The sequence below is a fragment of the Pseudorca crassidens genome, chromosome 1 (assembly GCF_039906515.1).
Source record: "Pseudorca crassidens isolate mPseCra1 chromosome 1, mPseCra1.hap1, whole genome shotgun sequence".
Classification (NCBI taxonomy): Eukaryota; Metazoa; Chordata; class Mammalia; order Artiodactyla; family Delphinidae; genus Pseudorca; species Pseudorca crassidens.
The window spans coordinates 114,122,656-114,149,598 of NC_090296.1; the positions used below are offsets into that span (position 1 = coordinate 114,122,656).

The 26,943-nt window shown below is 50.4% G+C and overlaps 1 protein-coding gene and 1 long non-coding RNA gene across 26 annotated transcripts in view; one reads left to right on the forward strand and one right to left on the reverse strand.

Moving 5' to 3' along the window:
* MEGF11 (multiple EGF like domains 11) overlaps positions 1-26,943 on the reverse strand; it is a 430,600-nt gene that overhangs the window by 69,465 nt on the left and 334,192 nt on the right. For all 25 annotated transcript variants that reach the window (XR_010946313.1, XR_010946306.1, XR_010946317.1 and 22 more), the window contains 5 exons: positions 24,127-24,373; positions 22,789-22,909; positions 17,424-17,560; positions 12,837-13,049; positions 4,646-4,820 (listed from right to left, as the gene is read on the reverse strand). Coding sequence is in view for 20 of the 25 variants with exons in the window: in XM_067751212.1 (XP_067607313.1) it covers positions 4,646-4,820; positions 12,837-13,049; positions 17,424-17,560; positions 22,789-22,909; positions 24,127-24,373 (893 nt within the window). In the remaining 5 variants the exon portion in view is untranslated. The remainder of the gene's footprint in view (positions 1-4,645; positions 4,821-12,836; positions 13,050-17,423; positions 17,561-22,788; positions 22,910-24,126; positions 24,374-26,943) is intronic.
* LOC137231000 (uncharacterized) lies at positions 1,451-6,532 on the forward strand. Its single transcript, XR_010946336.1, has 2 exons — positions 1,451-1,781; positions 6,164-6,532. It is a non-coding gene; the product is annotated as an uncharacterized lncRNA (long non-coding RNA).

Genomic DNA, 26,943 nt, shown 5'->3' on the forward strand with positions numbered 1-26,943 from the left:
TCATTCCCATCTTATAGATGAGAAATGGAAGCCCCAAGAGTTAGAAGAACCAGAGCTAGGAACTTGGTTTCTTGCCTTTCAGCCCAGGGCTCTTTTCTCGCACTCAGCAGCCCCAATGTAGTCCCGCATTGCATACCCGAAGTGATTCCATTGCTGCTGCCAAGCTAACATGTAAAATGCCCAGACTCTCTTCCCACTTCCATCCCTATGTTCATTTCCCCAAACACTGACAGGTATGGCCTCCCCACAGCGCCTCCTGACACTGACCACTGAGGGCGATCCACAGGTGCTTGGGTGGATCTGCCTGGAACAGCAACCGTGCACGTTTATGGCTTTATTGCATCGGGAATCCCCGGGCATAACTCATCCTGGCACTCTCCTTGGAAGGGAGTGCCGGGCTTGAGGGAAGCAGAGTTCTCCCACACTGTCACATTTCACCAGCAATTACTGCCCTTTTACTGGGCATCTAGTGTTCCAGGCCCTGAACTTTCCATTTGAAGTTTCTCACTCTCATGGCTGAGTCTCCTCTTAACAGATGAGGAAATTCAGACTTAGGCAGGATAAGTGACTTTTCAGTAGGGACAGTGGGGATTGGAAGGCCACGATCTGAACCCAGATTTGTGTGGTTCCATGGTGACCCATCAGTCAAAGTCTATCATCTAATAGATGAGAGCTGTGGTGGCTCCCACCACTACTGGCTTTGTGATCATGGGCAAGTCACTTATCCTGTTTGAACTTCAAGCCCCTCATTCTCAGGCCGAGGCATGTGAAAGGGCACCTCTGTAGGGCTCCTGTGAGGAACAGAGATGAAGCATGTGGCAAGGACTCAGTAAGTGTTTGCTGCTAACGTGAATATGACTATTATTGGGCACAAGCTCTTAGAAGGCTGGATGGGCATCTGATTAGCCTTTCCATACCCTCAGCAGCTCCCCCAAGTTCTTGGCAGAGAAAATATCCAGTGTCCTGGGAAGGAAGGAGAAAGAGTGGGAGGGTTAGAACACCCTGAGTGTCAGGTGGGCTTGCTTCTGCCCCATATTCTTATGGCCTCGGGGGGTGGGGACCACCTGGCTGGATCAGGCATGCCACTGGGCTCCCAGGGGTAGTTCAGTACTCCTCATGGTTATGTTGAGGCTGAGGCCATTCTCAGTCCTCAGACTCTGAGAGACCCTGTTTTCACAAATGTATCCCAACATCCTCCCTAAAGAGCCCTTGGCAGGAAGAGCTCTGATGGGAGAGGACAGCTGGGCATAGGCCTCACATCCATTACCATGTTGGCTACTCACATCCAGTAGCAGACAGGACTGATGTGACTCTCACCTTACAGATGAGGACACTGAGGCCCAGCAAGGTAAAGCGACATGTCCAAGGTTACTGAGCTGAGGCTCAAGGTCTCCAAACTCTCAGAAAAGGGTTCTTTTAATTAGTCTCAAATTAATTGCCCACCCTAAAACTCCTTCAAGGAAAAAGGCAGGTGCATAAATTCACAAACCACCTAACAAATAAAGGCAATGCTAATTATCACTGACTGCAGGACATTTGGGGGAGGGTCTCAGCCAAGTCTGCTTTCTAACGGCTCTGATCTCCCACCCTGACCAGAGCTGGCTAACTGCAGGAAGTTACATTCATTCAGAAGCTGGCGCGAGGGCAATGGTTTGGTTTCCCCCTCGGAACCTGGTGTGTGCAGGAATGAGCCACGCTGGATGAGAGCAACTGACTATTCTGTAATCACCTCAAGCAGCCACTGCTCAACACCCGACAGCGCCCCAAAAGAAACTTTCCAGGTAAAATGAGGCTTGGCGGGAGGAGATGGACGGGAATTCACAGGGTCTCACCAGGGCCGCTTCGCTCACAATCTGTCTTATTTAGCCCTGAGCCCCAGGCAGGTGGGACTCCACTTCAAGATGATTCCTACAAGTGCCAAGTCCCCCAAAGTTCAAGAGCAGGAAGTCATTTGCATCCCAGATGGAAGGAAGAGACGCAGGGGCCTGGCCTCCAGATTCCTGGAGCCATGGCCTGGCGGCAGTGGGCCCACAGACACTAGCCTCTCTAGGACCATCCCCAACCTTCACCCACCCAGGGCCTGGATTTCCCCTTCTTTTGAGGAGCAGTGCTTGAGGCAGGCAGCTGGGGGTGAAGAAGGGGGAACAGGGAGGCCCATAGACAATGTATACAATCAGACTGTAACAACCTCAGTGATGCCCCCTTCCCCTGGCCAATACACACACACACACCCACTTGCTCCTACTTTCTCTCATTTCCTCCAGAAGGGTGTGTTTCCTGACTTGGTCCGTAGGGTCTGCATAGCAGACCATCTTAGAAATCAGTCAGTTCATCTCCCCCTGCACACTCGCGATTTACAGATGAGGAAACTAGGACCCTGAGAGCGGAAGCCACTTGCCCTAAGTCAGAACTACCCTGGTAGCCAAGCTAGGACTGGGGTCTGGATGTCCCCCGAGAAGTCCTGTGTGGTCACTTCATTTTGGCTTCAGTCACCTGATCACTTGACTAGGTGAGACTTTTAATCCCAAACAACCATTCGCTCCTACCCAAACCCCAAACCTCGGGCACTCCATTTTTCTATGGAAGTTATGGACCAAGCTCACACCAATAAAGGTAAATTAGAGAGGAAATTTGCAGGAGGGACAGATCTTTTTCTCTTTTGAAGATGCCACTGGAGTCACCTTCACCCAGTTTTATCTGCATTGGGGAGGGGGAAGAAGGAGCTGAACAGAGTTTTGTTGTATAGACCAGGGGCAACCTGCCCACAAAAGACACTGTCACCAGGCAAACCTGTACTCTTACATCATGACAAGGGCTTCCTTCCAGTGGATCGCCACCTTGGCAGCACACTGGCCACAACCAGACCACACTCAGACCAAATATATCAGCATCTCCAGGAGAGGGCAGGGGCATCAGTGTTTGTAGAGCTCCCCAGGTGATTCCAATGGGCAGCCCAAGTTGAGCACCATCCTCTTCCTACTCAAAGTGGGGCCACTGACCAGTAGCGCTGGCATCACCTGGGAGCTTGATTAGAAGCACAGAACCGGGACTTCCCCAGTGGTCCAGTGGGTAAGACTCCACGCTCCCAATGCAAGGGGCCCAGGTTCAATCCCTGGTCGGGGAACTAGATCCCGCGTGCATGCCGCAACTAAGAGTTCGCGTGCCACAGAGTTCGCATGCCGCAACTAAGAAGTCCGCATGCTGCAACGAAGAGCCCGTGTGCTGCAACTAAGACCCGGCACAGCCAAAATAAATAAATAAACAAATAAATAAAAAATAAATATTTGAAGGAAAAAAAAAAGAAATGCAGAACCGTAGGCACCTCCTCAGATCTACCGGATCAGAACCTGCACTTTATCAAGGTCTGCTTGTGGTTTCTGAGTTCACTAAAGTCTGAGAAGCACTGAGGCAAGGTACTCCATACAGTATAGCCCATCTCTACACCTGACAGCAACCTTGCAAGGCAGGTGTTCCATTCCACAGGTGAGGAAACTGATCCTGAGAAAGGTTAACTCACTGGCCCAAGGTCACACAGTTGGTGAGTAGGACAGCCAGGATGTGACCCTGGGCTGGTTGCAAAGGCCACTCTTTGTACTACACAAACCACTTCTTATAGCACCATAAAAAATCTGGCCACGGGGGTCCCCTGAATGTTTGGGTCCTCAGACCCACTGGGCATGCCCCGCCATTGAACAGGATTCCACTTCCAATGTCAAGTTCCCAGGAATCAAACCTCATAAAGACCTGCATAATTCATGAGGAAATACACATAGTAAACAAACACGTGGGGGAAAGGTTTACTCTCCCTAGTAATCAGAGAAATGCAAATTAGAGCAATACTGAGGAGCCATTTTCTACCTATATAATTAGCTAAAATTAAGAAAAGAAAAGAATGTTAGCAGAGTTGGTTTGAAATAGGTACATTCATACATGGCTGGTGGAGGCGTAGCTTTATATAACCCTTGAGGAAAGTAATAGGGCCACATCCATCAGGAGCCATAAATACATTATGCCCACCGACCCTGGGAAGTCACCCTAAGGAAATAACTCAATAGGAGGGGAAATGGCGTTTGTAGAAAGATGCTCATTGCAACATTTGTTGTGAACGTTGGAAACAAATCAGTATTCAGCAGTAAGGGAATGGCTGAGTCAGCAGGGGGGCCATCAGCTCCTGCAGTGTCATGCAGCCATTTAAAATGATAATTAAGAAGCCCAAGCAGCAAATATGGGAAAAAAGAAAGCAAAATACAAAACGCTGGGCTTATTACGTGCTCTGTGGTTATCATGATGGAAAAATATTGTGTGCGTAGGATATGGACGCAATATCCAAACCAGTTGTCTTCTTTGTCCAAACACCAAAGAAGACAACTGGTGTTTCAGGGTGAGGGGACAACGGAAAGACACCTTCCTTCCATTACTTTTACAGTTACAAACCCCAATAGAATTGGCCTTTAAGAACAGCCTAGGCAGCTCTCTAGTCATGGACTCTATCTCTGAGTGGCACATGGAGACACCCTCATTCTGCATCCATGGGCACAGGGCCACACTCCCTGATTCTACCTGGAAGTGGGAGGAGCTGGCCCCTCCTTTCTTGTGTAGGGGTGGGGGTGGGCGGAGAGGCCACGGGAGTCCCCTCCCATCTTACCATGAAGCCTGGGGCACAGGTGCAGCTCCCAGTGACGCTGTGGCAGTTGGCGCCGTTCTGACAGGTGCAAGGCAGCTGGCAGCCAGCGCCATAGTACCCAGCAGGGCAGGATTCATTGCAGTGGTGGCCAGACCACCCCGGCTGGCAGGTGCAAGCTCCAGTTACCGGGTGGCAGCTGAGCAGATGAGAGAAGGATGAGAGGACAGTCTGGTCAGGAATGTGGCCATATTCCACCCTCTGCCCACCCCACGTCTGGTCTGCCCAGGGCTGCAGGATCGAAGGGCCTCTGAAGTTAAATTTCTTTCCTTTTTTTTTTGGCAAGTATTTTCCCCCAGTTGTGAGTTGTTTATTTATTTATTTATTTATACTTGCAGCAAGTGGGATCTTCTGTTATGGCACGTGGGATCTTTCGTTGCAGCGTGGCCTTCTCTCTAGTTGTGGTGCGTGGGCTCCAGAGCGGGTGGGCTCTGTAGTTGTGGCACGCGGGCTCAGCTGCCCCACAGCATGTGGGATCTTAGTTCCCCAACCAGGGATCGAGCCCCCATCCCCTGCATTGGAAGGCAGATTCTTAACAACTGGACTACCAGGGAAGTTCTGAGGTTAAATTTCTTAATGTATTATTTGTTTGCCAGACGACGCCAAGATTACATGGTCTTATTACATGTTTCTTATTAGCCCCAAGAAACTGAGGCTCAGAGTTGTTATATAATTTGTCTAAAGTTACATAGCAAGGAAGTAGCAAAATCAGGATTAGACACAGGTCTCCTGACTCCCAAACAAGTGCTCTTTATAATACAAATACACAGAGACCAAAGCAGGAGGCAGCCTCTTCCCTTATGGACTGGGAGGTCCAGCGCTTCACCCACTCTGCACCCAAGGCAGATGCCCAGTATGTGGGCAGGCACAAGAGGGCTGCAGTGAGACCCAGTTACTCTGCATATTGTAGGTACTCAAGGAACACTTGTTGAGTTAAAATGGAACCTTGGGGTAGATATGTCCTCCCCTCTATGGCAATGTCTATATTGGAGAGAATACCCTCCATCCATGCATTGCTAGGGCTCTTTAAGAGCGAGCAAGATCATCTCCATCCCCTCTCTGGCGAGCCCAGCAAAAGAACCATTTGGCTGGAGGCAGGGGCTGCCTGGCATGACCTCTAGAGAGTCAGGCAAACTCTGGCTGGCAGAGGTCTGATCCAACAGCCAATATGCATCCATGATCTTGGGTGTGGTGACCATTTTCTTCTCAGAGCTTCTGTGGGGAGTGTAATTGACTGACGGCCCTAGCTACTGTGTCTGAAATCCATCACTACATTTTCTCAGAGGTCACACTTCCCCTGGGCTGCTCTCAGCTAGAGCACAGCAGGGATATTACGGTCAACACATTCTTGGCAAATCTGGGACTCCTCTGACGGACAAGTTTGGCTTAAAGACTCCCCATCTCACCAAACTTTCTTAGAACTGTGCTTCAGTCTAAAACTTTCCAATCAACCTTCCTTCCTTCTCTCTTTCCTTCACACAGGTCAGACCTGCATTGCAGTCTCATGCTCCCCTAGCCTCCTCAGCCCCTTCCCCATTTTCCCTCATAGCTGTGTCCCTAGTAAATCTCTTGCTCTCGGCATCTGCTTCTGGGAGAACTCAGACACTAACACTCCAGAGAAGACGCTGGATGTCAGAGACAAGCTTCTTGGATTCCCTGCTTCCTTGCCCTGGAGTCCAACTCAAGGGATACGGTCCAATGGCGCATGCTCTGGGCTGGCAAGAGAAGCCTATGTACAAATCTTGGTTCTGCTAAGTTCCAAGGATATGGCCTTTGTCTCCCTGGGTCATTGGTGGATCCCCAGTGCCTGGCTCATATTCACTGCCCAATTAAATATTTGGGAATGAACAGTACTTTCACTACGAGTAATTATTTTCTGTCTGTTGACTTGTTCATCACCTGTCTCCCCACCAGGTGGCAGCTCCATGGGGGAGGGCCCTTTGCCTGTCTATTTCACTTCTGTATTGTACCCCAATGGCCAGCAGGGTCCCTGGCACCATGAAGATACCAATACATATTTGCCAAATGAAGTAATGGACAAACTAATTGTGTGAAGCCCAGCCAGTTTCCGGGAGCACGAGGGATGGACAGGAGCAGACAGTTCCAGAATAGTAAGTACAAGTAGCTAATAGTCATTTTGGAAAATGTTTAGTCTCATTAATCATCAAGTCAAAACAACAACTGGATATCACTTTTTCTCTATCAAAATGGTAAAGTTTTTTTGGTTTTTTTTTTAAAGGGATAATGCTCAATGCTGGTAAAGGTTTCTGGAAAACAATGTGGGGTTATATATCTGGAGTCCTAAAAATATTCAGACCCTTTGGTCTTATAATTCCATTTCTAAGAATCTATCCTAAGGAAATAGTCACAGTTGTAGAGAAAGATTTATGCATGGAGATGTTCCCCAAAGCATTATTTATAACAGTGGAAACATGGGGGCAATTTATATAATCATAAATAATATGTGGCCAGGCTATTAAAGCACCAGGTACTTTACACTTATATTTCTAATCTTCAAGTAGGCCTGTGAGTTAGGCATTAGAGCCTCTATTTTTCAAATGGCACTTGGAGGTTATATGACTTGCCCAAGGTCACACCACTAACTCAGTGGCAGCTGGGATTCCGACCCAGGTCTGTCTGGCCATGTTCTGGTCACTGCCTCATGCTGCCTCTGACACCAGGGTACTGGTTAAATGAATTATGATAAATTCATGTGAAGGCATGTTAGAGAAGTATTCAAATGTTTTCCAGTCTATTTAATGATACGACATAAGGGTAAGTGAAATAAGCAAATTGTGTATGAAGTCATGATCTAAAATATGAAAACAAAGTGAATCAGAAATGGATGAAGAATGAACAAATTACAACAAAATGGTTTTTGTACTCACCCCTGGATCGAGAAATTATGAGTGACTCTGAGTTTTTTCTTTAAATTTCTATGTATTCTCTGACTTTCTCAAACTGAGCATCTATTATATTCATAAACAGATAAAAAGTGATAAAAATTATAATATGTAAAAAAGAATGTGTGTAAAGAATGGATGTTTGAAGACTTCCTGACTTCTATGGTTCCAGATAAATTCCTCCCTGGGTCCCACACTGTAAGGGGAAATAGCGGCCTGCACGGGTGTCGTGGGGCAGGGGGCCCCTACTTGGTGGCCCTGACCCTCAGCCAGATAGTTGTGGGGTGCTCCCCTCTGTCCCCAACACTCCCAGCAAAGCCCTAAGGCATGGCCTTTCTCGGTTCCAACTTTTCAGGGGTCTCCTCTGAGGTTTGGGTTTAGGGTCAGAGGGACTGGCTCGGTCACAGTCGTGGAGACTGACATGCTTGGACCCAGGAAGTAACCCGGCAGCGCTGGTGGCCGCGATCAGCTCTGTCCGGCCCCTGGGATTCTGAAAAGTCTCAGTTGTCCTTCTGCCCTTATTTCAAGAGATTCTCTCGTTACAGGTCCTTGCTCTGGTATGAAGACCACCCTGTGAATTGCATACTAGACGCACAGTGAGCTGGCGAACGCTGGCCTCTAAGCTCTCCTGCGTTTCTTCTTTCCATCTTAACCGCCGGTGTTTTGGATGTTAGGGGTGTGTCTCAACGCCAATTTTACCTTTTTACTCTGAGAAACCAGAAAGCTCAAAACCAAACCTGAGATAATTTCTTTCTCTCTCCTTTCATATCCCTAAAATTCTATTTTAAAAAACAAAACACCTCTGTTTTCTTAATTCGATCACTTGTCACTTATTATAGAAACTCCAAAATCCCTTTGAAAAGAGGGTGGGGAATGATCGCTGGCTCAGCGATTAGGACTGAAAACTGCCGTCGCCGTGCTCTCGGCACCTCTGTCACATCTCCCTCTCCCTGGTGTACCCTGCTCCCTGCCCCGTTGGTGGCAGAGCCATTCCCTTGGGTCACATGGCAGCCAAGTGACTCCCGCTTAGGCTGGTTTGGCTTTTGCTCTGCCTTTTTTTTTTCCCCCCTCACCTTTCTCCATTTTCCTCAGACATAGATTAATCACAAGTTAATAGGAGCCGAAAGCTGAACAATAAAGGAATCTCTTCAGGGTGGAATTTTCTGCCAGTTTTTCCTGGCTGCTCTGAGATTGCTATCCATGCTGCACCTGGTGGCTAAGTCAAATCTTTCAAAGGTAATCCACTCTCATGGCTGCTGGAATTCGTCTATGACAATCCAATTGTGGAGGGGACATGGACGAGGTCTGACACACAGGTGTTCACTTTCTCAAGGTTATTCCTTTATGAAGGAAGGAGGCTGCTTTGTGTGTGCTGCAAAGCATTTATAAAGGGAATGAAGTGTGGGGAATTTCACCAGCCACGTCTTCCTTCCCAGGGCACGTGGGTTCAACCTCTCTTTGAAGCAGCCCCTCCAGAGGGGCACAGAGCCGGGAGAGGCTGGGGCTAGCTGAGGAGGGTTTTCTATGGTTGGGGGTTGGGAAGACTTTGCTTCTCTAGGAAAGATGCTCAAGGCCTTCCTGGCAAGCTGTCTTGGAGGGGCTCTGCTGCAAGCTCTTGCCGAAGCCCGCGGGGAAATGAGGCAAGGTTTCTGGGGATCCCACACTCTCTCTCAGGCAGCTCGGTGGAAGCTTCACTTTCAAAGATCACAAGAAAACTTTTACCCCCCACTGGGCTGACAAAAGGCGATAGACAGATTGGGAAACTAAGACAGAGGAGAAGTACACGTATCAGGACACCGCCTCAGGGAGAGGTAGTTCTAAGGCCAGGACTGAGGGGTCCCAGACCTACCCAGAACCTGCAGCTTAACTGCTTTGGGATTAGGAGTCCTAGAGTCAGCCCTCTGCTTTTCTTGGATCCCGAGAGAAGGCTCTAGAATGGGACAAAGGCTCACAGGAAGAAAGGAGTGACCTGTGTCCACAGAGAGGAAGAGAGCTGTTCTCTGTGTCCCTGAGAACAAAGCCAAGTGCAGCCTGAGAGAGGTGCAGTGAGACCACAGGCTCTCAACCTCGGGCAATTCTGCCTCCTCCCACCCCACCTAGGAAACGTTTTTGGTTGTTAGAACTTGGGGCTGGGGTATTGCTACTGGCATCTAGTGGGCAGAAGCCAGGGATACTGCTAAACATCCTGCAATGCACGGGATGGCTGTCCACAACAAAGAATTATCCAGCCTAAAATATCAACAGTGGCGAAGCTGAGAAACCCTGAGTTAGACTAAATAAAAATTCGGTGAGTGTCCGGGGCTTCAGTCACTGGGGCCGTATGCCAAGGGAAAGGGGTGAAATATATTTTAGAAATAGGGTGACATCAGCTCGGGAGCAGAGCCACCCTAGAGGAATGGGCAATTTAAGATGAATTCAGCAATTCTTTTTCCTGAAGGTCTGCTCTGTGCCAGGCTCCGTGCAAGGCTGAGGCCGCAGAGACTCACAAGCTCGGGCTGTGACACAGCTCCCTGCAAGGAGATAGTCAAGCAGACACGGGGGAACCCGGCCTGGGGGGTTGGCTGCCAGGCACTCTCGGGGTCCCCACGCTTAAGAAGCACTACTGCCTCCCAACCCCTGAAATGTGACACGTGTTAAAGACAGTAAAGCAAATAATCATCAATATTGAATGGGCTGAGATTAGCGACGGAGAAGAGGGAGTCCTTCCAGATTAATAATGCATTGAGGACTCCTTCAGAGGAGGGATAAATTATGCAGGGCACGGCTGCTTGGGTATGGGGAGAAAACAATAGCTCTTTAATTTGGGGGTTGGTTGGATCTCCGTGGCAGGGACTCTCCCTGCACTGGACCTCAGTGGCAGCCTAGCTTCCTGTCCCTGACACGGTCCTCCCTTGGCATCCCCGCAGGGGTAGGGGTTCCTGATGCTGCCCCTCACCTGTGGAACAGCCTGAGGCAGCTACCCAGTCCCCCGACCAGCCATGTGGGACCCCCGTGTTTAGAGTCTTGGAGCTCTCACCCCACCCTCCAGACCCAGCCCAGAAGCCACCTCCTCCAGGAAGCCTTCCCTGACCAGTGAAGCGGTTTCCTGTGGTGCTTTCTGTACAGAGCCCTGGGTCACAGTTACTTGAGTACATGTTGGGACCCAGCAGGGCCAGCCGCATATATTTCATTGATTCTAAGATGCACTTTGCCCCACATTTTCAGATCTCTGATGGATGTGCTAGGCAGTCAATGGTATGTCCTGGCTCAGTTTTAGTAGTACATAAAATAAAGCAGTGCCTCACTACTGGTGTTGTCTTGTATTTGAAGAAATATGGTAGGAGGTCCTCAGTGTGGGTAGGTGCTCCAGACTCAAGTTCCTGAGGGCTGGACTCGTGCTGAGGGACCCTTTCTTTCTTGTGTTTGGCCCTGCAGGCTCTCAGTGTTTGTTGAATGAATGACTGAGCGAATGAATGCTTAAGTCATATATAGCCCGTTCCATTGGCTCCAAGGCCCCCTCTTAATGGTCTCCTTCCCAACCCTCTGCCCTTGCAGAGAGCACTGCCCGAGCCACTTAGCTCCAGGAACTGAGGATTGGGGACAGATTCTGTCAAAGCCACGACACTTTCTAAGAGGCCTCTGCTTACAGTGACCCGAGGACCTTGGGTGGTGTGTGGAGAATCAAAAGCTGGAAATGAAGAGGGGCCGAGGCTAGGTCCTGGCTGTCCCAGAGACAAGGCTACAAAGCAGAGGTATCTCTCTCTGCCCTGCCAACAGAAGCCACCCACTGCCCAGGGCAGCTGGTCCTGCCCTGAGCTGTCTTGCAGGCCTGAGGGGAGAAGGGAGACTCCCCTCACCTTGTACCATCCTAATAAGAGGCGGCCACATAGAGAGCTGTGGAAGCATTTATCTGGGGCCTGACAGCCTCATTTGAAGCTTTAATCTGGGGCCCGACAGCCTCATTTATCACCAGAGGGCGGTGCCACCTGGTGCAGGAAGCAGGCAGTGAGGGGAGCTGGGGGATGTGGCCCAGGGCGGCTCTGGCGTCTCCACTTCCAGGAAGCAAGGCTGGGGCCGGCTTCAGCCCAGATGTCCCCAAGCCCCATTTTTTTTTTTAACTGAGCCTTTTATATTATTTATTTTGTTTAGTAGCACATGATAGAATTATACACAGATGATTTCTTAAAAATCAAATGTGGTTATTTGTATATACATTAAGCCCTCAGCATAACTTCTGCCTCTGAAGTGCTAATACAGTATTTAAAATTATACAAACATCCAGTAAACGACATTTTAGTTTATGACACTCTGTTAATACAATAAATATACAAAACTTCCAAACTACTAAAAACGTGCAACATTAGAGGGACAGATGGAGGGCATTTATATAGAACCATGACAGTCACCGTAATGGCAGCGCAATATCACTCGCTGACAAACTATACAGATATCCCTAGATAAATAATCCCAGTCCTAGATTAAAAACCACTGACACAGGGCTTCCCTGGTGGCGCAGTGGTTGAGAGTCCGTCTGCCGATGCAGGGGACGTGGGTTCGTGCCCCGGTCCGGGAAGGTCCCACATGCCGCGGAGCGGCTGGGCCCGTGAGCCATGGCCGCTGAGCCTGCGCATCCGGAGCCTGTGCTCCGCAACGGGAGAGGCCACCACAGTGAGAGGCCCGCGTACCGCAAAAAACCCCCCAAAAAACCACTGACACAGAATGCAGGGAGAGGCCACCCCAAGCCAAGACCCTGTGGGCCTGCCCTCTGTCCCTCCTGCTCCACCACTCTAGCCACGCCCCCAGGGGACAGCCCTCTGCAGGCCCCAGGTCAGCCATACCAGTTTTTAAGGTCCCTTCTAACACTGTCCCTCTGTGGCTCAAGTCCCCTGCTTCTGCCTTGGTGGTCCTGTCTCTGGGCCCCTCGGGGCTGGTAAAGGGCTTGGTTAGATGCAGACTCTGTGGAAGCGAAAAGTTCTCCCGACCACGCCCCCAGGGCCCTGGTACCCTGAGCCTAGCCCCCCGCATTCCCACCCATCCCTGCCCTGTTTCCCTGAGGGCCACCAAGTTCCCTCGTGCTCCTGTGTGTGGGGTCTCAGGTTGGCCTACGTCTTTTCATCAGACTGGCCAGTGAAGGTGATTGCGGAGGTCCCAGCCCTTTCACTGCCTGCCTGGATGATCTGGCTGGAGGTGGGCTTTGTGCCCTGACAGCCCCCTCCCCACCAGGGCCCACCCCACCCCTGTCCCCCGCTCACCTGTCCCCAGATCGTTCATACCTGATGGTGTTGTCGGCATCACAGGGGCAGGGCAAGCTGCAGCCTGGGCCGTGCAGGCCCTCGGGGCACAGCCGCTCCTGGCAGCGTGGGCCTTTGTAGCCAGGTTCACACTTGCAGGCACCGGTGGTGGGTGAACACTGACCCCCATTGTGGCAGTCACAGCGCAGGGAGCACTGGAAGCCAAAGGTCCCGAAGGGGCATTCCTCTTGGCACCTGCGGGAGAGCAGAGGAGGGTGAGGCTATGCCCCCTCACCTGCCCTTCCAGATCCACCCAGCACGTACCGCCCCTGCCTCCAGGCCTGGGCCTGGTGTGCTGCACCTCCTCACAGTCTCCTCCCCTCTTTCCTCTCCTCCTCCAGGAAGTATTCCGTGGTTTAGTCACCCCAGTCCATTCCCTCCTCCATGCCAGTTCCCCTCAGTCCCCAGGACTGAGTTCATACTATCATATTTCATTGATTATAGGCTTTATGTAGGTTTTTTTCATTTTTTGATTGCAGTAAATAAGTATAACATAAATTTACCATTTTAATTATTTTTAAGTGTACGGTACAGTGGAATTAAGTACATTTATATTGTTGTGCACCCATCACCACTGTCCATCTCTAGAACCTTTTCATCTTCCCAAACTGAAACTTCTGTACCCAGTAAACAACAAACCTTGTTTTAAAAATATATTCTAACATCTCTGAAGCCAGTTAAGTCTTATAACTGATGGCATGTCATAGTTTAATTTTCAGTGTTTTTCATGCTTAGCAATATATAAACTAATGATGCATCTCACAATCGGTGGCATTTCAGATTTGATGAAATGGGGTAATTTTATTTCTACTCATTGTCTCTGCTCTTTGAGTCTTTCGCACAGATGTACAGTCTCCCTGCCATATGGGAGACGATCCTCTTCCACCAGTGTCGAGTTTCCCCGTGAGTACAAGATGCATCCTCCTCCATCAGACTGGAGAATCCCCCAAGACAGGGACTATTTCCTCTTCCTTGGACGGGGGGGTTCCCTCAAGGCAGGGGCTGAGCCTCTTCCATCAGCCGGGGAGCCCCCCAAAGAAGAGGACCTGGCCCCCTTTGTGTCCTGCCTCTGCTGGGGCCTGGGAGTTGGAACTCCCAGCATAATGATCATTATTTGACTCATCAACTGACATCCATCGGTTGTGGGTCCTCTGTGGGTGGGTGTAACCTCTGCTGCTGACTGCCTAGCTTCCTGGATGTGCCCAACACCCCTCACCCCAGCCCAGGGATATTCCCCAGGGGATGTAAATTCATCGTCACAGCAACAACTTAAGGGGTAAACCTGGGGGCATATGGGGTAAAAGAGATGGGCAACCCCTGCGTCCCAGAGACAGACGAACAGAAATGGCCTATGGACTCTGGGGTTTTGGATTAACCGCATCCCCACACTGCTTCAAAGGTGCAGAGAATGGGGAACTGACTTTACAGCTCTGACATCTGCTTCCTCGTCACAAAATGGGAGGATAATAACTAAACCTCACCAGGATTTGAGGATTTAAATGAGGCAACGTGTATAAACCCTTAGAAAGGTGCCCCATGCATGGTAAGGGCTCAGTAAGAAGTGTTAGTTCTTATTATTACTCTTGTTAATACTGTTTTCTATAGTTCTCCTAACAGATCCCTTCTGGCATGAAAAAGCTCAAAGGGAAGAATTCCAAATATTAACATTGGAGTGGACTTGAGGAATTACAAGTCGTTTAATGATTATGTTTTCCCATTTTCAGGTTTTCTATATATCTTCTACAATAATCAGGGCAGAGGGGAACAATAAAAGATGTTTAAAAAAATACAGCCTTTAGCTTCCCTGGTGGCGCAGTGGTTGAGAGTCCGCCTGCCGATGCAGGGGACACGGGCTCGTGCCGCGGTCTGGGAAGATCCCACATGCCGCGGAGCGGCTGGGCCTGTGAGCCATGGACGCTGAGCCTGCGCGTCCGGAGGCTGTGCTCCGCAACGGGAGGGGCCACAGCAGTGAGAGGCCCACGTACAGCAAAAAAAATAAAAAAAAATACAGCCTTAGCATCTTTATTAACTCTTGGTGAGTCCTGAGTTGGAAGCAGTGTTTTCCACCACACCCAGATCGTCTTCCTACAAATCTTGCTGCATTTTAGTCAGTTTGAGGCCTCAGCAAGGGAAAGAACAGAAAAGAGAGGGAGGAAGAGGAAAGAGAGAAGGGGATAGAGAGAGAAGGAATGTGAGGTGGAAGACAGGAAGGAGGAGAGAGTAGGATGGAGGAGGTGAGGAGGAAAACCAAGGCGGAAGGGGAGGACACAGAGAGGTGAAGAGCTGTACGACTGCTGCCTGGATTGCCAGCCCCTGTTCTGCCTCAGAATGGATTTCCCCAGAGGTCACTCAGGTTGCCTCTCCTGGATGTCTCAGACACCAGGGGAAGAAACCCCAGCCTGGAGACACCTCCGGATTCCTCCTTTTCACTGGAACATTCCTTCTCCCTCCCATGCAGCAGGACTGGGTACAGCCCTGGACAATGAGCTCCCTTCTCTGAAGGGCACGTCCTGCCCCATCATATTTACAAAGGGACTGACTCCTGACTCCACAGCCCCGGAAAAAGAATCTAGAAATGAAATATTGACAACCTAATCCATTTACATAATCAGCCTCTTTTTTTTTTCTACCCACAAGTTAAACAACTTATTTATTTAGAGATCAAGCAACGACTGCTAATGAATTTTACACAAAGCACGCTAATGATGGGGCCTGTGGAACAGAAGGGTAATCACAGCAGGAATTAGTTTTCTGCTTAAACATCCTTCCTTTGCAACATATCAATCTTACGTGTCCGATATCGCCATTAACAACCAGATACATTGCTCAATTAAATTACAAAATGAGCTGCAAAACCCTCATTACGTTTCATGTTTAATTTGCACTGGATTCTGCCTATCCGGGGAGGCCTGCATTATCACACCCACTCAACTTTAATATGCTCGCAATGATGTGGGGTGGGTTCCTGCAGCTGTCACCTACAAAATAAATGGAGCCAATTTTACAAAATATTAAACACCAGGCAGCCCGTTTAGGTGGGAAACCCAAATGCTACCGGGCCCTTCTAGGAATTCTTCATCTGTAGATGGTTGATGAAGCTTGCCTGAAGACCCCGAGGCTTTTGGGGTTTCTCTCTGCCTCAGGATCATGGGCTGGGCCCCAACAAGAGGGACGAGGGTTATTTCTCCATTTGGTACATCTTGGCACCAATGAGGTTGGATCCGCTGGTGCCGGGTCCAGTCAGCTGGAACCCTGGGCCCGCTTGTCTCCAACAATGAATGGGCTGTATTCGCTCTCCTGTGAAAGTGGCCGGAAACAAAGGGTCCTGTTCTGGTTCTGGGGTCTTCCGGCTCCTGTCCCTGCTGGCTCATCCCAAATGTCTACTTATCCAGGGAGATGGTGAGGATGGGAAGATGGCTCAGTGCTTTAGTCCTGCCTCCCTTCTCCGCCTAGAGATGCGGTCTCCAACAGAGGTCAGAGAGGGATGGATCCCCAGATGCCACACCCCGCATTCTGTGCCAGGGATGCTCACGGAGATGAACACTGGCTCACAAAGAGATCAGATCTGGCTTAAAAGACTTCAGGCTGGGGGTATGTAAGCGCAAAGCTAAAAACGGAAAATCTCTTTTCTGGACCACTGAGGACTTGGGGCTGACTCCAGTGAGAGCTGGAGGGGTGGAATTATGTTGGTCAGAGCCAGAAGGACTCATTGGTTAATTCAGGCCTGCTTCCTGCTTCCTGCTCTTACCTGGGCAGGGGAAGCAGAGTAACAAAATCCAGGGCCAGAGGTGAAGCATGGATCCCACAGAAGCAGGCAATGGTGTGACAGCCTCCTCTCTACTGCCCGTCTCTCTGCTCAAAGAGACACACGTAGTTCAGAGTGAGAGGGAGGGGACTTGCCCTGGTTCTCTGGACAAACGTCCTCCACCAGCTCTGAATCCACTCACCGTCAGACACCTTGGCTGTCGTTTCCACTCCTTCTAGAGCGCCTGCCCTATCATCGTGGAATCTTTCTTACCCTGGCAAGTGCGCACGTCTGGTAGTCCCTCCGTTATGTGTTTTGTGGGTCATCCACTAAGGTTGCAAGGGTGGTTTGATACCAGGACATTGGTGCCCTTGATCGGTCTGCTCTCAGGCCACAGGCCTTCAGAGGATGCAAACTGACGTTGGCAGAACTCACGTCAGGAATAAAAATCCACTTCTAAAAGCAGTTGTGCAGAATGTGTGAACTGAGTTTGCACGCTCAGCTTCCTTGGCTTATCGGTGCCACTGCCTCTCTCCAGGTGGGCAGCAAGTAGAGAGTGGTGGTAGGTGCCCACCCGTTTCCGCCCGTGAGTCAATGCAAGTTCAGGGCTTGGGTCACTGGGCTGGGGGTGGGGGTGGGTACCCTCAGCAGGCTGAGGGCCAGGAAGGATGGGTTGGCAGAAGGACTCAGAATGCTTTCTGAGAAAGGAACAGGAAAGCTGGCAGAAGAAGGCCATGGACCGGTAAAGCTGAGCTGTTCTCTTCAAGGCTGCTGTGAAAAGGAGTATTATGTACAGCAAGGACGAGAGTTAACAGCTTCCTTACCTGTCCCCCATGTATCCGGCTGTGCAGTGGCACTGCCCAGTCACGTGGTCACACTGCCCTCCATGGTGGCAAGGACAGTCCTGGCTGCAATTCTGGCCGAATGTCCCTGGTGGGCAGGGCTGGGCACACACTGCTCCCTGAAACACAGGAGGGAAGACATGCAGAGGTGGTGCTGCTGAGATGCAATCCTGAGGCCACCTTCTTCTAGAAGTAGCACAGTTGCTACAGCCCAAGGGACCACGCCATTCCCTCAGTGGCACCTTCTCCCCAATCACAGACGCATAGAAAGCGAGACACCATGGCTTCAAAGCTAGAGATGGGCAGACTGAGGCCAACTGGCCCATCTAATTATTCAGCACACACTTATTGAGTGCCTGTTGTATATCAGGTCCTGTGTTAGACACTAGGGATATGAAAATATGAGTAAGACTCAATTTCTCTCCTCCCAGTCTACTAGGGAGAGAGACAAGCAAACAGGTAACTAGTGCATGGTGCTAGGTGCCCTCACACCGGTACACAATAAAGTGCTGAGGAAAAACAAAGCAGCGGTGTGATTAAACATGGTGGTCTGGAAACACACATTTATCTCTACTTCTTTCCCAAACCCAGCTAAGAGGAGAGTAAAGGGGGGAAATGTACAGACCTACAAGGAGAAAAGGAAGGGGAGAGGGGACCGTAGAGGACAAGAGGTGTCACGTGGTGGAAGATGGACCGGCAGATAGAGGAGCAGAAACTGCTGGGGTTTCTGTTTTCTCAGCAATGCCAAGTGTCTGCAGAGCACACGTTGCAAGACAAAGCTCAGAAAAGCTCAGGAATCAGAGACACCAAGGGCCTCTGAAGGCCAAGGGGCACGTGTGGGGAAACAGGGGGACGGTCTGAAAGTTTATAAAAGAGGGAATTAGACCCCAGATTTTTACTCCCATTTCAAATAGCCAAGTGACTTCCCAAGACTGACAGTTTACTTTTAGGGAGGTTGATCCATACAGGTTTCAGACACAGGGACACCAAGCACAGCTAAGGGGAGTGGGGCAACAGAAATGGGGATCTTCTGAGACCTGCCTGCTGAACAGACCCTCTGCTCTCTTCCCCTGCTCCGCTCCTACGATGCTAGTGACCCGACTCTACTCCCTCTGGCAGGGTTCTGGCGGATTCCTTTCCGGGGACACTGAGAAGAAAGGCCTATAAGTAATGATATTTGAGAGTCCCATCAGTCAACAAGCCTGGCATCTCCCCCTGCCCCCTAGGCTTCCAACCAGCTTTTCCAAGGATCATGGTAAAACATGAACAGGAAGCCAGGGATCACCAGATATTTGAAACGAGGCTCTAGCAAGTTGGGAGATGGCGGTAAAGCACATTACGTAGAAATATGGAGGGAAATGCCAGAAGAGACACCTAAAAGATTTGAAGCTGGGACCTTTCAGGAGAGGGACTCGTGGCAGGTCTGGGGGGTGCAGAGGACTGCTTTCCCCTCCCTCCAGTAGTAGCCTTGTGGTATTAGATACTGTGTATAATTTTTCAATTATACATGTGACTCTTAGATCTTTATCAGACAGAAATCTAAACTTACTCTTGTCTCCTGCTGCCCTTCCAGCCTCTCCCATACCAGAGATGGTCATTTTTCTTATGGAGATCAAGGATTCTCCCATAGTTAATTAATCAATTAGTTCAACACACAATTATGAAGCACCAGGAACTGCCAACCCCGAGGAAGCTAGTTTAGGCAGGAAAATCCTGCTGACCAGGTCATCTATCAATACCATCCAATTTACTTGTAATGAATTAAGTGGGAGGACTTTTCGCTCAGATGTCTCCTCTACACATAGTAAGTCAGACAGTGCGGGGCTGTGGGGGGCAGGGATGGGGGACCGAGCAGCAGAGGCAGCAGCCCAGGGCGGTGGGATGAGTGTGTATGTGAGGAGAGGGGCAGGGAAATGCTGCTCAGACGAGGGCGTCCCTCTTCTTCCTGGAGGTGGTGGGGTTACCTGGGCTTGCCTTTCTCACTGTACCCCACAAGCTCCAGGGATTCTTGAGGGAAGAGATGAGTCTTTCTGGCCACCATCTGAGCCAGTCTTCTGCGGTCCTGGACCAGGACCTTCTGACCCTGAAAAAACATTCTGAGCCATCCTGGGGGCTCTGCTCATACCTCCTACCTCTCCATCACGGAGCACTGTGGGGTACCCTGTACCTACACACACACACAGACGCCCATATACACCATCCATCCTGTTAGACTGCAGACTCCCTTTCTCTTCAGTTTCTGAGACATGACCAGGGCCCCCTAAAGAGGCCAATAGGAAAGCTTGCTTCCTTTCAACACTTCCTGGGGAAATCAAACATCCTTGAGACTTTTTTGGATAGGAGGGCGAGCACTTCTTTTAGCCCCTGCTCAGTATTCCCCAAATGCAGCACCCCAGGTCCCTGTAACCCTAAGCCCCTCCTCTGGCTCGAGCTCCTGGGGCCTGAAGGAATCTGTTACCTTGGAAGGACTGCTGTCTGGTGTGGTGGGAAGAATGGTAGACTCAAGGTCAGGACTTGGGCTCAACCCCTAGTTCTACCTCCTTCCAGATGGCTGAGCAAGAACAAGTCACATGATCGTTCTGAGCCTCGGTTTCCTCATCTAGAAAATGCGAGTGGTAACTCCCAGTCTCCCAGGTGGTTGTTAAGAGTCAGTGGGATTAGAGATGTGAAGGAACCTTCATTAGTATTAGAGATGAGCAGGCCCTTCATTAATATTAGTTCAACCCAAGCAGACACTGGACATACAGGTGGTGGGAGCCCAGTATCACCTGGGACAGAGAAGCATGGGGGAGAACCACATAATTAATTGGTTACTACTGGTTAGAAGAACAGCTTTTTGGGGAGAGGTAGGGGGAGAGGACAGGGAGGAAAGTATCAGCTTGAGAGGGCTGTGGTCTTATGGTTTCTTTCCTGCTACTGTGAGCTGAATTGTGTCCCTCTAGATTCATATATCCTAACCCCTGGCAACTTACAACGTGGCTTGAGAGAGGCAATACAGTTAAAATGAGGTCATTAGGGTGGGCCCTAATCCAATATGACCCATGTCCTCATTGGGAGAGGAGATTAGGACACACACAGGTACAGAGGGAAGGCCATGTGGAGATGCAGGGAGAAGACAGCCGTCTACAAGCCAGGGACTGAAGCCTCAGAAGGAACCAACCCTGCCAACACCTTGGTCTCAGACTTCTGGCCTCTAAAACTGTGAGAAAACAAGTTTCTGTTGTTTAAGCCACCCAGTCTGTGTTACTTTGTTGTGACAGCCCTAACACACCTGCCCTACGGTCACCTGAAAGCGTATCTCCAAGTGTGGTGGGATCTCAGGCTGTGTGGCATCTAGAAGGTTAGAGATGAGGTGAGGCAACAGTCCTGCTCCTCTCGGGACTGGTTAGATCAAATGGTTCTGTCAAAATCCGGAAACCAGCTGCGCTTAAAGAGGACCATGGCTAAATGGAGCATAAAAAAGGAGGGGGCCGGGCTTCCCTGGTGGCGCAGTGGTTAAGAGTCCGCCTGCCGATGCAGGGGACACGGGTTCGTGCCCCAGTCCGGGAAGATCCCACATGCCGTGGAGCGGCTGGGACCGTGAGCCATGGCCACTGAGCCTGCGCGTCCGGAGCCTGTGCTCCGCAACGGGAGAGGCCACAACAGTGAGAGGCCCGCGTACCGCAAAAAAAAAAAAAAAAAAAAGAAACAAAACAACAACAAAAACCAACCCAATCGAAAAATGGGCAGAAGACCTAAACAGACATTTTTCCAAAGATGGCCAATAGGCACATGAAAAGATGATCATCGTTGCTAATTATTAGAGAAATGCAAATCAAAACTACAATGAGGTACCACCCCACACTGGTCAGAATGGCCATCATTAAAAAGTCTACAAATAGGGCTTCCCTGGTGGCGCAGTGGTTGAGAGTCCGCCTGCTGATGCAGGGGACACGGGTTCGTGACCCGGTCTGGGAAGATCCCACAAGCTGCGGAACGGCTGGGCCCGTGAGCCATGGCCGCTGAGCCTGCGTGTCCGGAGCCTGTGCTCCGCAACGGGAGAGGCCACAACAGTGAGAGGCCTGCGTACCGCAAAAAAAAAAAACCAAAAAATGAAAAACTCTGGCAAATCTCTGCCTACCTCAATAGGCCCTGCAGCCATCCCTCCTGCTGTCCACCCCTCCACACACACATCCTGACCTCATCGTTCACAGCCTCCTGAAAGATCCCACTCCTGCTCAGCAGCCCTGTCCTTCCTGGCTTTGCAAAGCCTCAGGCTCCAGGGGAGGCAGGCGGCTGTGTCACTGAGCTCCCCCTGAAACGGGAAAGTCAGCCTCCGTGACTCACTGCTTCTGAGGGGCTTGGGACTGTGGAGGGTGGGGACACTGACAGGGGGAGCATACTGGCTAAAAGGAGGCTGTGGCTTCTCTGTGCCATCCAGGGACATACAAAAAGCAACTGCAGAGCACTCCAGAGCTTGCAAGGCACATTGGATGTGCACTGCCTCATCTGAGCCTTCTGCCAACCATGCTGCTATGAAGGGCAGGGCTGTTTTTTTTGTTTTTTTTAATTTTTAATTTTTTTATTTTTTGGCCACACCACGCGGCATGTGGGATCTTAGTTCCCTGACCAGGGATCAAAGCCGCGTCCCCTGCATTGGAAGCATGAAGTCTTAACCACTGGACCTCCAGGGAAGTCCCAGGGCTGACGGTTTTCATGCCAGCTTTGCAGACGGGGAAGCAGAGACTAGAATAGCTGAGGGCTTTTTTCAGGGCAACATTGGATGTGAGGCCTGATGTGATGTGATAAATCTCATCGCCCTTTCCCACAATGGTGGTTCCTAGACAAGAGACCTGGATCAGAATCACCTGGAGCACTTGTTAAAATACAGATTCTGGGACCCACAGAATCAGAATATGTGTATGTGTGTGAGTACAGAGGTTGGAGGCTGGGAATCTGAAGTTCTATAAATGAAGGTGATTCATACCCTGCTCTCTCCCTTCCTCTGCACCACCCCAATCTTTATGCCATGCCCTTTTCACCACATTTCAGAGCCCGTGGCAGCCCAAGTGAGTCCCTATGCTGAAAGACAGAGACAATTTATGAGAATAATTCAACTCCTTTGCACATGAGGGACCACAGGCTCAGAGAGGTTAAGTAACTTGCTTCAGGTCACACAGCACTTAGATGGGAGCCCTGGGATTCAAAGCTGTGTCCATGACACAACTGGCAGTGTCTAATGATGCCCATGACCATAAAGAGGAGGCAGGGTATTCAGGCTGCGAGAGGAATTTAGCCCTCCAGGGTACATGTGAGGGATGCTCAGACCTCTTACAGAGCCCCACCCAGATCCTGCAGGTCCACCTACCATCCAGCCTGGGGGGCAGGCACACTCGCCAGTGATGTGGTGGCAGGTACCCCCATTCTGGCAGGGGCAGCGCAGCTCACAGTGAGCCCCGTGGCTCCCAGGTGGGCAGAGCTCCTCGCAGCTGCGTGGGGAAGCAGAGGCGTTAGAGGCAGCTGCATGCAGATCAGGTCACAGGGCCCTAGTGCTGCCGGTCCCAAGGCTCCCAGGCTCCCTAGAAGTTAGTGAGTTCACAGTCAGTGTGAACCATACTAGACACAAGGCCAGGAGAGGGAAAACAGGGCTCAGATACAATGAACTGGAAGGTTGTGTGCTTGGACCAGTACTTGCGGGATGACTTAAGTGCTTTTAGTGTAAAGAAGAGTGCTCTACCGGGAGGGAAAGCTGAGGAAGGCTTCCCTAAGAGGGAGACATTTCACTTGAGTCTTGGAGGTGAAGTTAATTTCACCAGGAGAAGGGGAGGAAGGGCATGTCAGGCAGAAGGAACAGGACAAGCAAAGGCCATGAGACGTAGCCATGACTCCAGTCTTCAAATTCTGCCTAAATTCAGAGAGAGGGAGAATCTGGGGCATGCCTCCACCCTCTTCCAGGCTTTCAGCTACCACAACAGGCTTCTATACAGGGACTATCACTGCTGAGATGCAGGGAAAGATTTGCCTGGGGTCTTGGTCTTGGGCCTTAGCCCAATGTTTTGCCCCTGGAGCTGTGGCCAGACACTGGGGCAGGGGACACACAACATCCATCCAAGATGTATCTGCAGCCAGAGTCCTTGGGTGTCCCCTCAGGATCTAGGGCTGCTAGGGAGGCCACTGAGCCTTTGACAGGTGGGGAGGAGAACTTCAATCTTGCCTCTGAAGGGGTCTCAACTGAGCAGTCTTGGAGGGCTCCTGTCCATGCACCCTCCGTCTCCAGGGAACTGGAGTGAGGGGCTGCTTGGGGTCTGAGGGGAGAAGGTAAGGGAAGAGGAACAGGGGCAGTAAACTCCCCGAATCTGTGCAAGATATCCGCCCAGGGCCCTCACCCCGCTCTGCCTCAAATGGCCCGGAAGGGTCAACAACGGCATTTGGGTTACGATCAGAATTCCAAACTAAGGTCTGGGGCCTGGACCAGGGAGGGCCTCCTGGGAGGAGGTTAGCCAGCTCCTCTGGCCATGAGAGCCTCCATCAGAATGTGTCCACCCTGGGGCTTGGACAACAGGGATCTGAGGGTGTGGGCGAGGCCCGGGCGTTCAGCCTCTGCAGGACTTGGGGTCAGAGCGCAGGAGATTTTACAGCCAGGACTATCCTGACCCTCCAAGTGTTTCCTGATGCTGCTCTCCCAGCCGCCCCGGGCTTTACTCACTAGACGCCAGTATAGCCGGGCGAGCAGAGGCACTCGCCGGTGCGGGGATCGCAGCTGGTGCCGTGGCGGCACTGGCACGGCAGCTGGCAGCCCTTGCCGTGGGTGCCAGGCGCGCAGAGCTCCTCGCAGCGCCAGCCTCGGAAGCCGGCGGCACACACGCAGGCGCCGGTGATGGGGTTGCACAGGGCTCCGTTTTGGCACTGGCACCGGTTGCTGCAATGGGGGCCCCAGTGGTCGCTGTCGCAGCCTGCAAGAGAGGAGCGGGTCAGGGCAGAGGGATCCCCGTGGACTCTGCTTGGGATGGGGGCTGGAAACAGCCTTCCCATCTCTGCATTGCTCTTCCCTGGACAGGAGGCGGCAAGGGGTTTCTGGACGGAAGCTGTGGCGCTTCATAGCTCCATCAGCTCCTTGCCAAGCCCCACTCCACCCCCAAATAATCATCCAAGCTCAGAAGCTTCTTTCCTCAATGAGTCTCCCAGTCAGGGTCATTCCATTCCAACCATGCCTCTCCAGAGCCCCCTCTCCGGTACTGAAAGTCTGGAACCACAAGTTATTTTACCTTTGCTGAAACTCTTCTTGGTTGGCTCTCTCTTCCTCTCAGCCAGGCCCCGTCTCTTCCAGGGTGCCTCCCCTCTTCTCCGTGACCCTCCTCCCCTTCTTGGTGCCTCCCCAGCCCAGCTCCCATCTCTCTCTCTTTCCCTCTCTTCCTGAAACATTAGTTCTTCTCACCTCTTGCATCTCACTCTCTGTGAACAAGTCTTCTAACGCCCTGCCCCTCCCCCGGCTCCATCTCCCTGTCACCGCCTCCACCCCCATCTCTCTTTCATCCTGCGTCTCCCTAACAGTAATGCCTACACCTCCTGGTTCCTTCATCCTCAGTTCAATTTCATTACTTTCCAAGCAGCCAACTTCAGAAGGAGCAGGAAAAAAGAAATATTTCCCTGGGAGGTGACAGACAGCCTTGAAGATCTCTATATGTAATTAAATGTTTCAAAGAGTGATATCTAAGCCAGCTTTGCAGCAATTCACACTCTGCGGCGGGGTTGGGGGGGAAAGGGGCTGAATGGCAGTCCTCAGGTAGGTCACCCAGCCTGCTGCCACTTCCTAGTCTGACCCTCACTTGATGCATACAGGACACACAACAGCAAGACATCCTTCAACTATAGCCTCATTCACTCAAATCCTGGAGTAGAGGTGCGTGTGGAGTTCAGGCAAGGACAGGCATAAATAATGTACTAGGAGATGTTCCATGGAGAAAAAGACTGCTCCCAGCTAAGGAAGCAGGCAACATTTCCTGGAAGAGAAGCCATCTGAAGTGGGCTGTAAAAGATGTCTCCCTTGTCTGACAATCAGAGTGACTAACTGTCCCAGTCTCACCATTGAAAGTCCCTCATTCTGAGAATCCCTCTGTGCTGGGCAAACTGGAATGGCTAGAGACCCTACTGCCTGAAGACAAGGAGATGATTAGTTGACCTTTGTGCTCCAGTGACTGTAGGGTTTAGCCACTCAGAGAGGAAAGGGGGCAGGTGAGTGGGATTGGGGAAGGTGTCCCTGGGGCAGGCTCAGTATGAGCAAAGAGACAGTGGTACTTGAGTGCAGGGTATGTACAAAAGCACAAGGTTCTAATGAAGCCAGTGAGTACATGGGATCTTTGGAAACTAAAAGGTTGATGGAAGAATCACTCTACCAGCCCCACCAACCCTCCTGCATATACTTCCCACTTGCTGACCAGGGTCAATTGGTCAAAGTCATGGAAACTGTCCATTACTTTTAGTAGGTGGAACCACACTAGGCCTGGAATCCCAATCACCCTATATTGCTTCATCCCTTCTTCATTGTGCCCCAAATATACACACATACAAACCGAGCTGCCAAATTCTGAGCAAGACTCACCCTGCATTTTCTACCTGGTACTACAGTAAGTGAGTCAAAAACCAAGTCCAATAGCCAAAACAATTTTGAGAAAGATGAACAAAGCTGGGGGCATCACACTTTCTGATTTTAAATTATATTACAAAGCTATAGTAATTCAAACAGTATGATATTGGCATAAAAACAGACACATGGATCAATGGAACAGAATACAGAGTCCAGAAAGAAACCCATACGTATACAGTCAACTAATTTATGACAAAGGAGCCAAGAACATACAATGGGGAAAGGACAGTTTCTTCAATAACTGGTGTTGGGAAAACTGGACAGCCACATGCAAAAGAATGAAACTGGACACCTATCTTACACCATATGTAAAAATCAACTCAAAATGGATTAAAGACTTGAATGTAGGACCAGAACCAAAAACCCCTAGAAGAAAACATAGGTAGTAAGCTCCCTGATATTGGTTTTGGCAATGATTTTTTGGATTTGACACTAAAAGCAAAGGCAAGTGAAGCAAAATCAACAAGTGGAACTACATGAAACTAAAAAGCTTCTGCACAGCAAAGGAAACGATCAACAAAATGAAAAGGCAACCTACCAAATGGGACAAAATATTTGCAAATCACATATCTGATAAGTGTTTAATATCCAAAATATGTAAATAACTTATACAATGAAATAGCAAACAAACAAACAAACAATCTGATTAAAAAATGGGTAGAGGATCTGAATAGATATTTTTACAAAGAAGACATACAGATGACCAACAGGTACTTGAAAAGATGCTCATAACCATCAGGGAAATGCAAATCAAAATCACACTGAGGGGATTTCCCTGGTGGTGCAGTGGCTAAGAATCTGCCTGCCAATGCAGGGGACATGGGTTTGAGCCCTGGTCCAGGAAGATCCCACATGCTGCAGAGCGACTAAGCCCGTGCG